A 15145-nucleotide genomic window follows, 5' to 3' on the forward strand; every position below is an offset into this window, starting at 1 on the left:
AGTAGAGTTAGGATACAAAAAAACTTGGAACCTCTTCTCACACAGGTAGACTACACTTCATCATCATTCCTCAGCTATCCCACTGCTGGAATGATAAATAGTTCTTGTCTAAATCTAAAACCAGGCAAGATGGAAGTAGAATTTCAAATAGGTAATGAAAACGACTATGAAAAAATAGCTAACATTCCATCACCCTCACTAGAGGGCATCTGTCCCACTGTCATCAGAGTGGCTTGCAGCCAAGAGGGCTTTCTGGACTCTTCACTGACAATAGACACCCAAATAGCAAAAGCACCAAAAAAAAAAGGGGGGCCTTTTTCTACCTTCCCCTAGCCAAAAGATCTCATATTATCCTGCCAGATGTGGATTTGATCCTCCAAACTTTGTTACTGAAAATCACTGTATCTAGGAAGGAAATTATAAATGTTAAAGAAACTTTAGTCAGTGCAACAACCTGACCTCCAACCTACACTGATGAAAGCACACTTGCTCTGATCACTTTAGCTACTCATCAAACACCAGAATGAGCGAGCCCCTGGAGTCTTCATCAGCAAAGCTTTCATCAGGCTGGCACTGGACTTCCTTGGAAATTGACTCTTACTATGTGACTATGATCACCTGTGACAACTAAAATCCTCAGGAAAAATGGAAATGTTAATAGTTAGATTGAGAGTGGTGGGAGTTTCTGATAAGAAGATGAAATCCTAGTACCATTGAAGTCAATGGTAGACTCTCCATTGATTTCATGGAGCAGGATGTCACCCAGAGTCTTCTTGGCAGCTAGTCCTTGGCTATAAAACACCTTTCCATGAGAGTTAAGAATGTTCACAAAACCTCACCACTTTTGGGGGGAAGAGGGGGAGGAACGGACATGACAGACTGATCTGTATCACCTATTTCCCATAATGAAATAATTTAAAACAATTACAAAACATTCAGCCTTCCCTTAGAAGTGTGAAAAGACGACAAAATTCTAGGTTTTTATGTAAAACTCCGATATGGATTTATATAAACTTGTAATGCCCTCATTCATATGCCACTGTATAAATAAGGTATAAATACAAAGACAGTGAGGTTGAAACCAACTAAGAATAATATGGTCAGCAAAAAACCCAATTATTTTAATACAGTTGAGGATCAGAATTATCAATTTAAGAATAGGGAATTAAAATCACATTTAGTGATAATCATGCAGGAAATTTAACTTAAAAGAATATGACACATTAAAAGATAAACTACATCATAAAATAAAGATGACTGAAAATAAGGACAGTTGATATTCACCTTCACTATTTTTTAATGTTCTGTATCAGCATTTTATGAAACAAATGTTAAATATACTAAAAGATGACCATGAAACTGGGTTCAGAATTATCAACAGTTAATATAATGTTGTCATGACACTACAGGCTATTTCATCAATACACTTCCAAATAAAGGAAAATGAGAAACAATTTTATTGAGAACATTCTTGATTGTCTTAGTTAGTATCTTTTTATAGCTTTCAAGGCTACAGCTATGATAATGGCACCATACCGTGAAGCTGTTGTTGACATTTTTTGTGCTCGATTCAGCTACACTGGCATCTGACAGGTCAACTTCATCAAATATTAGAGACTGTGAACAGAAAATAACACAAACACATTAAACACCACTTTTAAGCACACTTACCCTACTGCACTTTCACTTCCACATTACTGTTTTAGGAATCAAATTAAATAAGTAGAAAAATTACTAAGCAGATAAATCTTTCTAATTTCGCCTTTCAAAGGGAGCCATGTAACAATCTCATCAGTAGGAAAATTCAAAAACATAAGCGGGCTGAAAATGAATTTTATCCCAGTCAAAAAAGTAACCTTCACTTTAAAAATACCTTTGAGAAAATGTACAATATTATATTCAGCCTTGAAGGGCCACTTAAGGAAGCCATAATAGAATCAAAGAAGATAAATACATATAACAGTCTGTCAGAGTTTACTTTAAACATCGCAGCCTATTAGCCAGTGTTAAGTCTGCTGGGAAAGGGTTAAATGGGTTCTGTTGGCTCACTGAGACTCATTGATGAAGAGTAAAACAATTCCAGTCATGTGTCTCTTCTCCCTTCCTGCGGGAAAAAGCGTAAAAAAGAAAGGTCCCCCCCCCTCCCCCCATACACACACTCAACTCATGGCAGGGAGTTGAAACTAAGGATGGTCCTGCAGTTGAAGCAGGTATGACTGGGATGGCAGGGGATCTGCATTTAATTCCCAGATCTGCCTCAGTTTCCCACCTGTAATATGTGGATGATCCTGCCATTTTCCCACCTCTTGTCTATCTTGTTAATTAAGGTTGTCAGTTCTTCAGGGCAGCAACTGTACAAGTGTGCCTAGCGTGGGTGACTCATGCCCTCATTTTTACCTATGTGACCTTTGACACCTTTGACGCACCATGCAGCTGAGTCTCAGGGGAGATTGTAGTGCATCATGGGAAATGTAGTGGGTCAATCAAGAGGAGCAAATGAGGGCCTGAAGCACCTGAACTACCACTCCCAGAAGGCACCATGGGGGCTCATGCAGAAGCAGCTTAATGATAAACTGATTTGAAATTAAATGTTTCCGTTCAGTTCAACAAACTGAAACATTTCCATCTGGATCAAACTGACCTGAAATAAAATATTTCATTTAGATTTTCCCTGACAGGAAGGAGAGTAATTTCTCAAAATGAAATTTTCCCACTGAAAATTTCAGTTTTTCAGAACTTCATTTTCCATTGAAAATTCATTTCAAGGGATAACTCCTGACTAGCAGTATTTAGCATAATCATAAAAACTTGAACTTTGAGGTTTAACATTTGAACAATATCCCTCCAATGTTTTTTTCCTTTTTAAAATTTATTTTCCTAAGTAAAAAAACAGAAATCCACTTATTAAGGTTATTTGACTAATTTGTTTAAAAAGGGTAAAAGAACAGAAACAAACCACAATACAGAAAACTCAGAGGTGTATGTAACATGTCTTCTTTTGCAAGTTAATTTTGTATACTAATCTTTATAAATAGCAAATTGGTTGTGAAAACAATCACTGTTATTTTAAAACTGATGTTCTAATTTTAATAAACCTAAGAAACAATTGGTGTTACAAGCATAAGGCATTCGTTCCTAGTATTATACATCCTTACCTTTGAATCCTTGGCATAGTAAAGGGTACGGCCTCGAAGTTTGAAATAACGTTTTTTCCACCGCTGAAAAGAACTTGTTTGCTTCAATAGTAACCCTTCCTTTATACTTGTCTGAAAACAAGAAAAAAATATTTAAATACATCAGACCCAGTAAAAATATCCAAGTATCTAAATATACTATATAAAAAAAAATTCTTAGACCCTTGTAAACAATTTTCTGTTCTGTACAAAGATATTCATTGTTTTTTATTTGTATTCACGTATGAGATGATGATTGATTCTATCATTTGACAATCAAACTATGCACAATTATTTTTAACAATGCGAATACTGGCAAAAGGTTACTTCTGTGTACGCATTCAAAAAGCAGTGGAGATATACACTGAAAATGCCAATAATTATTCTGGAGATTAAATTGCTATTTAATTGTATTACTTCTATAATTCCAAAAGCACAATATTGTAGTGAGCAATGATTGGCAGTTGCACAATTCTGAAAAAAAATATTAGCTATCAATGCCATATAAGCTCATGCAGATCGTACTCTGTGGCATCTGTACTCTTGCTACCCTTTTTTTCTAACTATTAAAATGGAAAAGAAGACAGAAACTCAAACTTGGAAGAATAGTGTCAAGAGCACAATAAATTAATGTGTTTAGAAATGTTTTGGTAGTATCTGTGGGCCTCATCACACCATTGATTTTTAAGCACTCCCCATGTACTTTTCATAGGACGAGTTTTTATAACTCAATGGTATAATATAGTTCTGCACAGTGGCCTATATCACTGAGTGTCTTAAATACCCAATTTTCTCTTTTGAACTACACTATTAAAAGGGAAAAGCAGATAAATATGGATCTGGATTCTCTGCTCTAAAGCAGCCTCTGAAGCATGGTATTTCCATTTTGTATCATGTCGTGATGCAGATGTCATTGTACAGTGCAATTTCTAGACAACATGATGCAAAGGTCACTTACAAGTTGATCTGGACCTCTTATAAGCTTAATCAAACCCTGAAAAAAGGGCATGACATCTTCTTTCAATGGATGTCAAATTCTTTTTAACTTTAACATAATACATTCACAGAAAAAAGGAAAATATACCTTTTTGTTTCACTATTTCACATTTATGAATGTGAAATAATTGTTAAATATATCCATAGCATGGCTACTATACTAAATTCTTTAATGGTTTTTTCCTACTAAAATGCCCCCAAATATACCTAACAAAGATAAAATATTTTCATATGATGTAATGGATTTTATTTGTTAGCAATTCAGTCACAGGCACACACACCAGTTTTGGTTTTATTTGTTATAGCCATACTGTACTTGTGTTTTGTTTCCCTCTTTGAAATTTTCATGGTGCACATGAATTAGGTGCATATGATTTATGTATATGCAAAAGTGAGAATAATATACAAATCAGTTCCATACAATACAATTTCTGTATTCAATGGTCCTAATTTCCTCTTCAAATATATAATGGGCATTGGCATTTATCTTAATATTATCCTGAAAGTGGAAACATCTAAATGTATATTATGATATACATGGCATACATTATGGGAAGATCAGAATGTACACTAAAAACCTTTTTCATGAAGGAGATACATGAATTTAAAGTCTATTGAAAGAACATAAATCTGTTGGCCTATTTTTCTAGACTTTAAAAAACACACAGTTTTCCTGAAGATTAAATTAATTCCTTCATGCCATTTCTACAAAAACAGGCATTATCCCGGCTTTCTCTCTCCCTTTTAGAGCACTAATAATATTCCACAAACACTCCAACCTGTTTAATGTAACCAGGGGATTGTTGTCCATTAAATGGCTCTGGAATCGTAAACGGCTTATGAATCAAAACTCTATGACAAATCTTTTAAACTACCATTTTAACTATGAGAAAGTTGTTTTCTCAACAAAAAAAACCCTTCTGAAGTTGGAGGTGAAAACACATTTAACTGCTATAGCATATTTTTTCATATGAAGCTATTACAACAGATCCTGATAATAAATATTCTTATTAATTTAAAATAACCAGGTAATGTACTTTCATTCATTTGTGTACAGTGTAAATGCTTTCATCAACAGACATACTCTACTGAGGGCAGAGCACTTCCATCATCCAGTTCCACTGGTACAGAATCCAACCCTTGCTACAGAACTTTGCTCCAGGGATACAATAAGCCCAGACCCCCACTTCGTTGGCAAAAGATGATAGATAAAGCTACGATCTAGTAATGGAGGTCACGGAAGTCAAAGGCCTCCGTGACTTCAGCCAGTGCAAGCTGGGAGCTGCAGGGTCCCCTGCTGCCTGCGGAGGCAGGGAGCTGTGGGGTACCCATGCCACCGCAGGCAGCAGGAGCCCCCCACCACTCCCGGCTACCGTGGGCAGCAGGCGGAAGCCCTGCAGCTCCGAACCACCAGCGGAGGGAGACCCTGGAGCTTCGAGCCTGCCCACCGCTACCCAGGCTCTCCATTTTGTCATGGATATTTTTAGTAAAAGTCAAAGACAGGTCACGAGCTTCCGTGAATTTTTCATTATTGCCCATGACTTTTATTAAAAATATTTGTGACAAAATCTTAGCCTTAACGATAGGTCGCTCTGGTGGGAGACGGAGAGGTCTTGGCTGGTCTCTCTTACCTGGGAGCAGTCCTGGGAGATGGGGAAAAAGTAGTAACTGAAGCTGTCAGCAAACAGCATGGCCTGGAGAAGGGGCAGCAGCTTTTCCTGTGGCTCCAGCCCTATCCTAGCTCCCTGTTTTTCAGAACCCTGGGCTGCCCTCTCTTCAGGCTACCTCCTCAAACTCTTCTGCTTCCAGACATGCTTCAGAAGAAGAGGTCGTGGCTTGGAAAAAGACATACATGTGCTGTGCAGCAATGAGAAGGGAGGAAACCTACATATGTGGGTGCCTCCTGGAACCCAATGCATGCACAAAACGGGATGCTGCTGAAAAGTAAATTGGGATCATTGCATTCACAGAGGTGTGCAGCTCTTGGTTGTATGTTGATTAGCAAGTCCCACAGGTCAGTGTGATGCAATCCTGGAACACACGGGCTTTAATATTTTGTGTAACATGTACAAATACAGACTTTTATCCCCATACACTTTTGGTAGTGATCTCTGCTACTTGGCAGATTACCTGGGCCCCCTCCTCAGGAAAATTCTGGTTGTGCCCCTATTTTGGTCCAAAATCTAACCTTTATAGTGTGACACTTCCTAGGGTTATGAGGAACCTCCCCACCACCTGTCCTTAGCATCAGGAAGTCTTGTCTGTGCCTGCTGTGGATCAGCTGTCTGAAAGCATCAGCCTCTGGCAAGACAAGCCTGACCTTCCAGGCCTAATTCTCTCTGCAAAGGTTAGCAATAGGTAAGCACCAACCACTGAGTCCTCTGAGGGTCCCTCTGGACTGCTCAGCCTGTTCCACAGAACGCTCAGATACACTACTCCCAAAGCAACAGCACTCTTCCATTTACAAGGTTCAGCTCAGGATCCACCTCTTGGGGAAGTGGAGTATCTACGCCAACGGAAGAAGCCCTCTCATCAGCGTAGGTAGCGTCTTCACTAGTAAGTGTAGACATGCCCATAGTTTATCATCAAAGAATAGTGATTCAAATGATAGAAAGTAAGAATATTGGAAACAAATGGTAAAGCATAAAACAAAATCATAACATGCTTTCTAGAACCTAAACTTAATTAACAAGACACTGCCTAATTTCCTACAATATAGCTTACCCCAAGGACATTCCCCAGCATTTTCAACCAGTTTGGCTGAGATCCCTTCTCATAAAATCAAGCCCGCTGGCAGCTTGGCCTCACAGATTGAAGGAATAAGGGTGTGCCTCCATACCACTTAAGTATTTCCCCAAAAGTTCATTGTCCTTACTGGCTCACTTCTTCCTCTAAATGTCCTCTCTTTGAAGATTTCACAGTCCTTCATTAGCATTTGGCTCACACTGTGAATAGATGCCCATTTTGAACCATACAGTCCTTAATTTACACGTAAACAGACAAATAGACACACATTTCTTGCCTGAAAGAAAACGTGCTTTTCACCATTCTGGTGATCAGCCTCTAGTCACAGACCTTAAGAACATAATTTTCAGTGTATATACATAACTCCATATGTTTTGCAATGATTATGATGACCAGTGTGATACAGGCTTTCATTAGAGACCTTACATGACATTCTTTTGATGAACCCCCTGCCAATCAATCTGCCAGCTGGCATCCAGAGGTCCTTGGGTCACATATAGATCATATTTCTAACACCCAGGGTTGAGAGGAAAACCTTCAGTTACAAATGGAGCAGAAACCAAAGCAGTAATAATGCCTCCCTGAGTCGGCAGACAAGAAAACATCAAAGAGGCATGAACTGACGCATTCATCTCAGCAGAATATTAACTCTGAAGCATAATGGAAACAATTGTCAATATTGTTAACTACTTCACTGCTGTAATTTGGCAGAAGCACCCAGTTAATGGGCACATCTCACAAGCCCGAACTGCAATGCTTGCCAAAAGTTCTATCTCCCATTCAATTGCTAAAACCTCCAGCTTCCCCCATGACAGCTTGTGCAATCCAATTATACACCATCACTGTAAAAATCTGCACACATACTGAAAACTAAAAATGTAGGGACAGAGCAAACATTCATGAATAAAATTGCCAGTACAATGCAATTTTCCTTTAGTTATTAATGAACTTGGTGGTACGCTCAGCAAACTGAAATTAATGCCTATCACCTTAGATATCCTTACCCTTTAGCAACTTAGCAAACGGAAATTAATGTGCTACATAATAGTATTATATTCTCATCAAAACTCAATTTAAAAGATATCTCCACATTTTATAAAATTAAGTATTTGCAAATCAGTATTCAATTATTGAAAAAGGTAGAAGCCCAATTCTTCATTGCAAAACCCCAGTGATAAAGATGATTGGGGTTTGTGGGTATTACAATGATTGAAAGATTAAAAGCACCTTCCTTTATAAAGATGAATTCTTAGATATTTAGGTATCATTCAAAGTTCCAAGACTAACAGACTTGTTTCTGTGAAAGTGAGCTGTAATCTTCAGAGAGTGTCAATGTCAAAAATGAGTTAGAAGTGATTTCAGACACCACACAAGCCCATGAGTCAATTTTTGTACTTTTATAATCAAATTTTCCTATTTAAAAAAAAAAATTCTCTTTTCCCTGTTTATGTGAGAAAAACCCACAGGAACAATAGGGGAAATCTACTGAGGGGAAATATTGAAACCAACTATGTACAAAGTACTGCCAAGCACAAAAAAACACATGGAAAAATCAAAGAAAAAATTACATTTTTCCTAGTCACTTTCAGTTATATAATCTTCGGTACAACTTAAAAAATTCAGACAGAGGAGTGATTTTTCAAGTTGACCTTTTGTTTTAAATTTTGTTTTTTGACTTTACCTAGGTCATCAGAAGCCTGGACAGTTAATATTTTGGTTGCTAAGATCACAAAATGTTTTAAATAAAACAAGAAAATATATTAAACATACAGTACATTCCATCCTCCAGAGACACTGCCTATTGATTTACCTTCCTAAATTTGAATACCAAAATAGATCAACGATATTTCTGTGAGATTTCTATATGTTCACAGGGCACACAGTTATGGTCTGAAGCAAGCACAATTCTAAGCACATTACAGAAAAAGAAAATCTCATGGTTCGCATTAACTCATACTCCCTTAACATTCCAAGTCTTCTGCAGATCATTACATTTTTAATAATATGTCTTTTTCAATCAAAGTCTTGAATTTTGATCAAGATGGGATCTTGGATTGCAAGTCTGTGCTTTGTTGACAACGTCAAAACAGTAGTTTCAATACTGCCATTTATGCTGACAGCTCTCTATTAATGGTTTCAAAATAAAAATAAATTGTATCTACAGAAAACAAAATCTTCACCCAATTGTTAAATGTAACCGTACATTTTTATTGAGGGTTTCTTGTGACCTCAAAAAAGACAAAAGGATGATGTTTAAAAATAGCTATGCCAGGGATATGAATGAGCACAGTTAAATAAATTAACAGAAAAAAAAAGATAGAAAGGGGATTAGTAATTTAATGTAATAAAAAAAGATTGTAACAGTTTCAATATGTATCTTAAGATAAAAATAAACCAACAAAAACTAGAAACCCAATGTAAATTATCTTTATGCAGCAATTTTTTGTGGTATCATAACCAGTTGTACTTCTCTGACCTGTACTTCTACAGATTTCTCTCCTTGTTCAGCTGGTAAATCACCTCTGGCCACAACTAAAATTCCAACAATTTCTTAGTGTGATTTGATCTACCTTGTTTTCAAACAGAACTAGATCAATGTGCACTAAGGAACTGTTAGTATGTGTTAGCAGGGTCTGAACGGACAGTTAGCAAGCGGCAGGCTAGCGTGAGATAGAGTCATACCCAAGCTTAGCGTGAATGAAATGTTCCTATAACCAAGCCCTTACTCTCTCTGTGACCCTGAGTAATTATTCTTTCTGCTTCAGGTTCTCCATCTACAAAACGTTTCTCTCATTAGTTCATGTTTGTAAAGTTCTGAAAATGGAAAATACTATGTAAATGAAAGAAGATTAACTGAAAGAACAGACTGTTCTTATTAATAAGGGGAATAGAACAGCTGTAAAATATTTCACAAAGGACAGATCACTTACAAGGTTGTGCTTTAGTGCCAAAGACTTGGTTATTATTCACAATTGAGTATTTAGTGCCAAAGACTTGGGTATTATTCACAATTATTAAGGGCTTGGGTATTATTCACAATTGAGCTAACTTCTGTCTTAGAACAATAATTTACAGCTACAACTTGGAATATCAAGTACTGTTCATTTTAGTTTCATTAGTTCTGAGTAAAAAGGTTTAAAATGGGTAAAATGACTCTTTCCCAGGCAGGACAGTGACATGGAAACACCACATACATCAGAAAATCAAAATTACAAAATTATAGAAATGTATATGAATTTTTCCAAAGAGACTATCAAATTAAAATGCTGATTAGGCTAATTTTAATAAAGTCATTCTGGCCTTGATCCTGTACCAAGTGAAGTCCATGGGAGCATTGCTATTGTCTTCAATGGCTGCAGGGTAGGCACTCAAAAATTTTGTTGTTCCATAAAGTACATGTAGGTGTAACTATAAAATAATATGAACTACTAAAACTACTCAAGAGAAGATGCCTCCCACAAGCAAAATGCAAAAATCCCATTACAATTCCACTGGGAAGAGTAGAGTTTCTGTGGTCCTAGGGTAATGGTCTAACACATTTAAAATGTAAACAGTAGCAATCATCCCTTACTAAAGGTGTGTAACAATAGTATTGCCGAAGAGAGGCATATTAACACTGCTGCCCACTTTCAAATCAAAATCATTCTCTGAAAGAAAATATAAACAAAAATTACAATAACATCAATATTATAATTAGGTCTGTCTCAACAAATATTCAATTTTTCATTTATATTACTCTGTTGGTTTTCTCCCTTTAAGACCACTAACAAATTCCATTGATTAAGACATAACTCTAAGGAGTTGTACTCAGTAGAAAACAGCCTATTATTTCTGGCTATCAAATCCACTAAATGTTATCAACATTTGTGAAAATACTAAACTTTCAGACAATATAAATGTTGAGAAGACCTATAAAGCGAAAGGAGAGTGTTCCCAGAATCTTAATATGTATTGACTTTTCTGAAGAACCTAAACATGCATCAGTACTATACCCCTCCATTCGTAAAGGCTTTCCAGACTATTTTGGTTACAAAATGATCTGTCATTATACCATATTGTTTCTGATATTTTAATAGGTTTAAGTCTGTATAAGACAACTACAGGTGTTATAACAATCTGCAGCTCATATCATAACTCTAGTTTATCAAACTCCTGTTAGTTGACACATTAAAGTGCTGGGTATCTTTGAGACTTTATAGATAGGCTTGGAAGGATTAGATTTTTACTGGTAAATGTCAGTAAATGTCAATTTCAGCATACACACAAAACTAACAAAAAGCTATTTCCATGGATAATAATCGAAATATACAGATAAGCAAACTAAGAAAAATGCTGAGAACTTAGAGTTTAAGAATACTTACTGAGTATATTTTGACATCTGACGCGGACAATTTGTGTTTTAACAGTTACAAAGTGTTAACTTTGTGAATCTCAGCATCTAATGTCATTAAATAATTACTGTCAGACCCGCCTCCATAATTTCCTGCAACTGTGAAAATGTATATTTGATAAAAATAAAAAATAATACTTTAAAATGAACAGAGGTATTATCCATCAAAACTCAAAAAAATAAAAATAAAAAAAAATTGAATTCTGCCAGGCCTACTTATAGAGCATTTCCTTTTGAGTTACAGATTATACAGTTTAAAATAATTCACTGGTTTCACTCTATTCCAAATTTATATTGAGTTCACTCTACTTTACTAGAAGGTGTGGGAAATTCTGATTACTTATGTCATATTTTGAATTCAGTTTCCTAACTATTCCTCAACAAGTTTAATTCATCTACTCTTTGATTAGCCAATTCAATTAAACCTTTCATCCACAATAACTCCTTGGACAGGGCACCTCTTTCCAGCAGATCTCAGTGGTGAAAAAAAAAAAAAAACATTACTGTCTAAATCATTATTCACTGCCCAGAAATTCATATTTTTAAGTGTGAAAAGCAGCAATCTAATTGATATGACTATGGTAAAAGCGTGCCAAGGAACTGTGCAATATGGAAAAAGCAGTTTATAGCACCAGACTCCAGATAAAGCTGAAGAATTATGGACTGTGCTTACTGGTTTTTAAATTTTCAAGATTTATGTACTCTGGCATCCTGGGGACTGGATTAGGCTTTTCATATTTTATTAAAATGTTTGATTTAGCTTCAAAAGATGCCTTTATATCAGAGGTGGGCAAACTTCGGCCCGCGGGAAACTCCTGCCCAGCCTCTGAGCTCCTGGCCCGGGAGGCTCTCTCCCGGCCCCTCCCCCGCTGTCCCCCTCCCCCGCAGCCTCAGCGCGCCACGCCACTGGTGCAATGCTCTGGGCAGCCGGGCAGCTCAGTTGCAGAGCCACGGCCTGACCCGGAGTTCTGGCCGGTGCGGCTGTAGCGCCGCCAGTCACCGGTGCTCCAGACAGCGTGGTAAGGGGACGGGGACGGGGGGGAGAGAGGGGGAGATAGAGGGCAGGGGAGTTGAGGGGGGGTGGTCAGGGGCCGGGGGTGTGGATAGGGGTCAGGGAGGTCAGAGGGCGGAGAACAGGGGGGTTGAATGAGGGCAGGGGTCCGGGGGGGGGGGGGGCAGGATTGGGCAGTGGGGGGCAGTCAGGGGCAGGGGTTCTGTGGGTGGTCAGGGAACAGGGAGAAGGGATGGTTGGATGGGGCAGTGGTCCTGGGGGGCAAGTCAGAAATGAGAGGGAGGGTTGGATGGGACAGCAGGGGACAGTCGGGGTGGGGGGGTCCAGTGGTGGTCAGGGGACAGGGAGCAGTGGATGGTAGTCCCGGGGGGGCCGTCAGGGAACAGGGGGCAGTTGGATGGGGCAGGAGTCCCGGGGGAACCGTCAGGGGGCGAGAAGCAGGTGCGTGGGGGTCGGATAGGCGGCAGGGGCCGGGCCACGCCTGGCTGTTTGTGGAGACCCAGTCTCCCCTAACCGGCCCTCCATACAATTTTGGAAACCCAATGTGGCCCTCAGGCCAAAAAGTTTACCTGCCTCTGCTTTATACCATGCAGTTCTGTGAAGATATGGTGTAAACCAACGGCTCTCAAACTGTGATCAACAGAGCACTTGCTAGTAGGGCAGTCCGAAAAAAAATTATTCTGGTTCATGAAAAATTTAGAGGTTTCAAGATTTGTTTTTGTTCCACACTGGAAAGAGACCAAGACCTTTAGAAATTTTTCACAAAAAAACAAGAGAAGAATAGGGACCAGCCCAGAATCGCCAATAGCCCAGTGGGTAGGGCACTCACCTGGGATGAGGGAGAGACAGGATCAATCCCTGCTGTGAATCAAACAGAGCTAAACAGTCAGACTCTCTGGAGCTCTCCTGTTGGAGCTGTTCCACTTTGTAAAATAATTAAATATTCCTTGGGACAGAGAGATACGGATTCTCAAGCCAGTTGGTTAGCGCACAACCAGGGATATGGGAGACCCAGGTTCAGCTCCTTGTTCTGCCCAATTCAAAGTGGTGACTTATTACATATTCACTGGGCAGAGAGAATCAGGCAGAGACTTGAACCTGTCTCCCCCATATATCAGGTGAGCCCACTAACCACTATTGGCTACGCTAAGGGTTTTTTTTTCCTTTCTCCCCCGCCCACCTGCCCTGAAATTTCAGACTGGAACCAAGAAACTTTCCCAACAAAAGTTTTGATGAATCAGCAGTTTCTGACCAAAAAAAAAAAGCTTTGTGGCAAAATTCCCCATCAGCTCTACTTGCCAGTGATCTGTGGGGAGCTGACTAGTCACATGGTATGGCCTCCACTCCTTATTTCCAGCTACAACTTCATTCTCATTAAGAGAATAAAAGCACAGATGGGTATTTAGAAGACTGGACTCTTTTCTCAGTTCAAATATAGACTTTCTCTGTGACCTCAGGTAAATCACTTATTCTCTGCGCTTTGGTTCCCAATCTGCACAGTGGGGATAACACTTCCTTACCTCATAGTGGTGTTGGTATTGCTAGGTGTGAGGGGTGTACAAACCCCACACTGAAAAGGCAGGAGTTAAGTGCTATTTAGGGCCCAGGCCACCTCAACCCCCCCACTTGCAAAGGATATATGGGCTGGAGGAGGAGCTTAAAAAGAGAACAGAACAACTCAGTAGCTGATAGTCAGTGGAGGTAACAGATCTACACTCTTAGCTCCACTGTGGGAGGTCCAGCTGCTTGGGGATTCTGGCTACTGGAACTCTACCAGACCTACTGAGGAGAAGAGGACTCTGGACACTCAGAAGAATCAATTCTCTCCAGTCTCTTTCAACATCTACATGCAACCACCAGGTGAATTGGTCAGATGACATGGACTCAATTGTCAGCAACACTAGCTGACCTATATGTCTACCTTTCATCACAAACGATCACATCACCACCATTTCCTTTGATTGAAGGTTCACATCCACAATTGGTCAATTCAGTCTGCAGTTTGGGTATACTCTCGGATTACTCCCTGACGCTGAGCTCTCACATCATAATGGCCAGGACTAATGCTTTCTACCATCATCAATTAGCTAGGAGACTTCATCCCATCCTGGTGGATGAACATCTGGCCTCATTTATTCATGCCTTTGTCACTTCTCGGCAGAACAAAAGCAACATAATATACAGGTACCTGGAAATGAAACCTACAGCACTTAGGAAACTCCAACTACTACAAAAAGCTCCACTCTCTCATTTCCTTTTCCTAGTTACTAAATCTTTAGATAGTTTATTATAGGAGTATCTTTGGTGCAAGATCTAAGGTGTAATTGACCTGGGGTAAGTGTCTGGTCCTTTGGAACTGGTAGTAATCTGAATATTGCTGAGATGTTTGGTGTAAGGAACAATCTATCACAAAGGTAAGCTTAACTGGGTGGTAAGATGCACAAGGGACTGTCTATGCCTTCAGAGTGCTTGAGGAGTTTTTTCACTTGATAATTGGTGATATCTAAGTATAGAACTCACAACCAGTTCCGGGTTTGTGCTCTGCTTCTGAACAGTCTTGGACAGGTATTCATGCTCTTAAGCCACTGGAGGACAGCTTGACAGATATTATGTATCTTTTTAAGCTAACAAAATTGCCTTTGCTTAAGAGGGCCCTAGAGTGAGGGACTCTCTTTCCCATGACCTCTCTCCACTTTTAACCATTACCTTAAGACTTTTTCCCTAAAGTTATTTTCATTAGCTTCTGTGATTACCACCACCATTAACTGTTTGCACCCTCTTTCTCCATCACTGCACCTTGTGTTTTCCCCCCACCACACGCACACAATT

General features: G+C 39.0%; 1 protein-coding gene across 4 annotated transcripts in view; it reads right to left on the minus strand.

Annotated features, from left to right (window-relative positions):
• DGKH (diacylglycerol kinase eta) overlaps positions 1-15145 on the minus strand; it is a 261578-nt gene that overhangs the window by 117487 nt on the left and 128946 nt on the right. For all 4 annotated transcript variants that reach the window (XM_037894669.2, XM_043533362.1, XM_043533371.1 and 1 more), the window contains 2 exons: positions 3156-3266; positions 1537-1617 (listed from right to left, as the gene is read on the minus strand). In XM_037894669.2, coding sequence (XP_037750597.1) covers positions 1537-1617; positions 3156-3266 — 192 coding nt within the window. The remainder of the gene's footprint in view (positions 1-1536; positions 1618-3155; positions 3267-15145) is intronic.

This window comes from Chelonia mydas, chromosome 1, assembly GCF_015237465.2.
Source record: "Chelonia mydas isolate rCheMyd1 chromosome 1, rCheMyd1.pri.v2, whole genome shotgun sequence".
Classification (NCBI taxonomy): Eukaryota; Metazoa; Chordata; order Testudines; family Cheloniidae; genus Chelonia; species Chelonia mydas.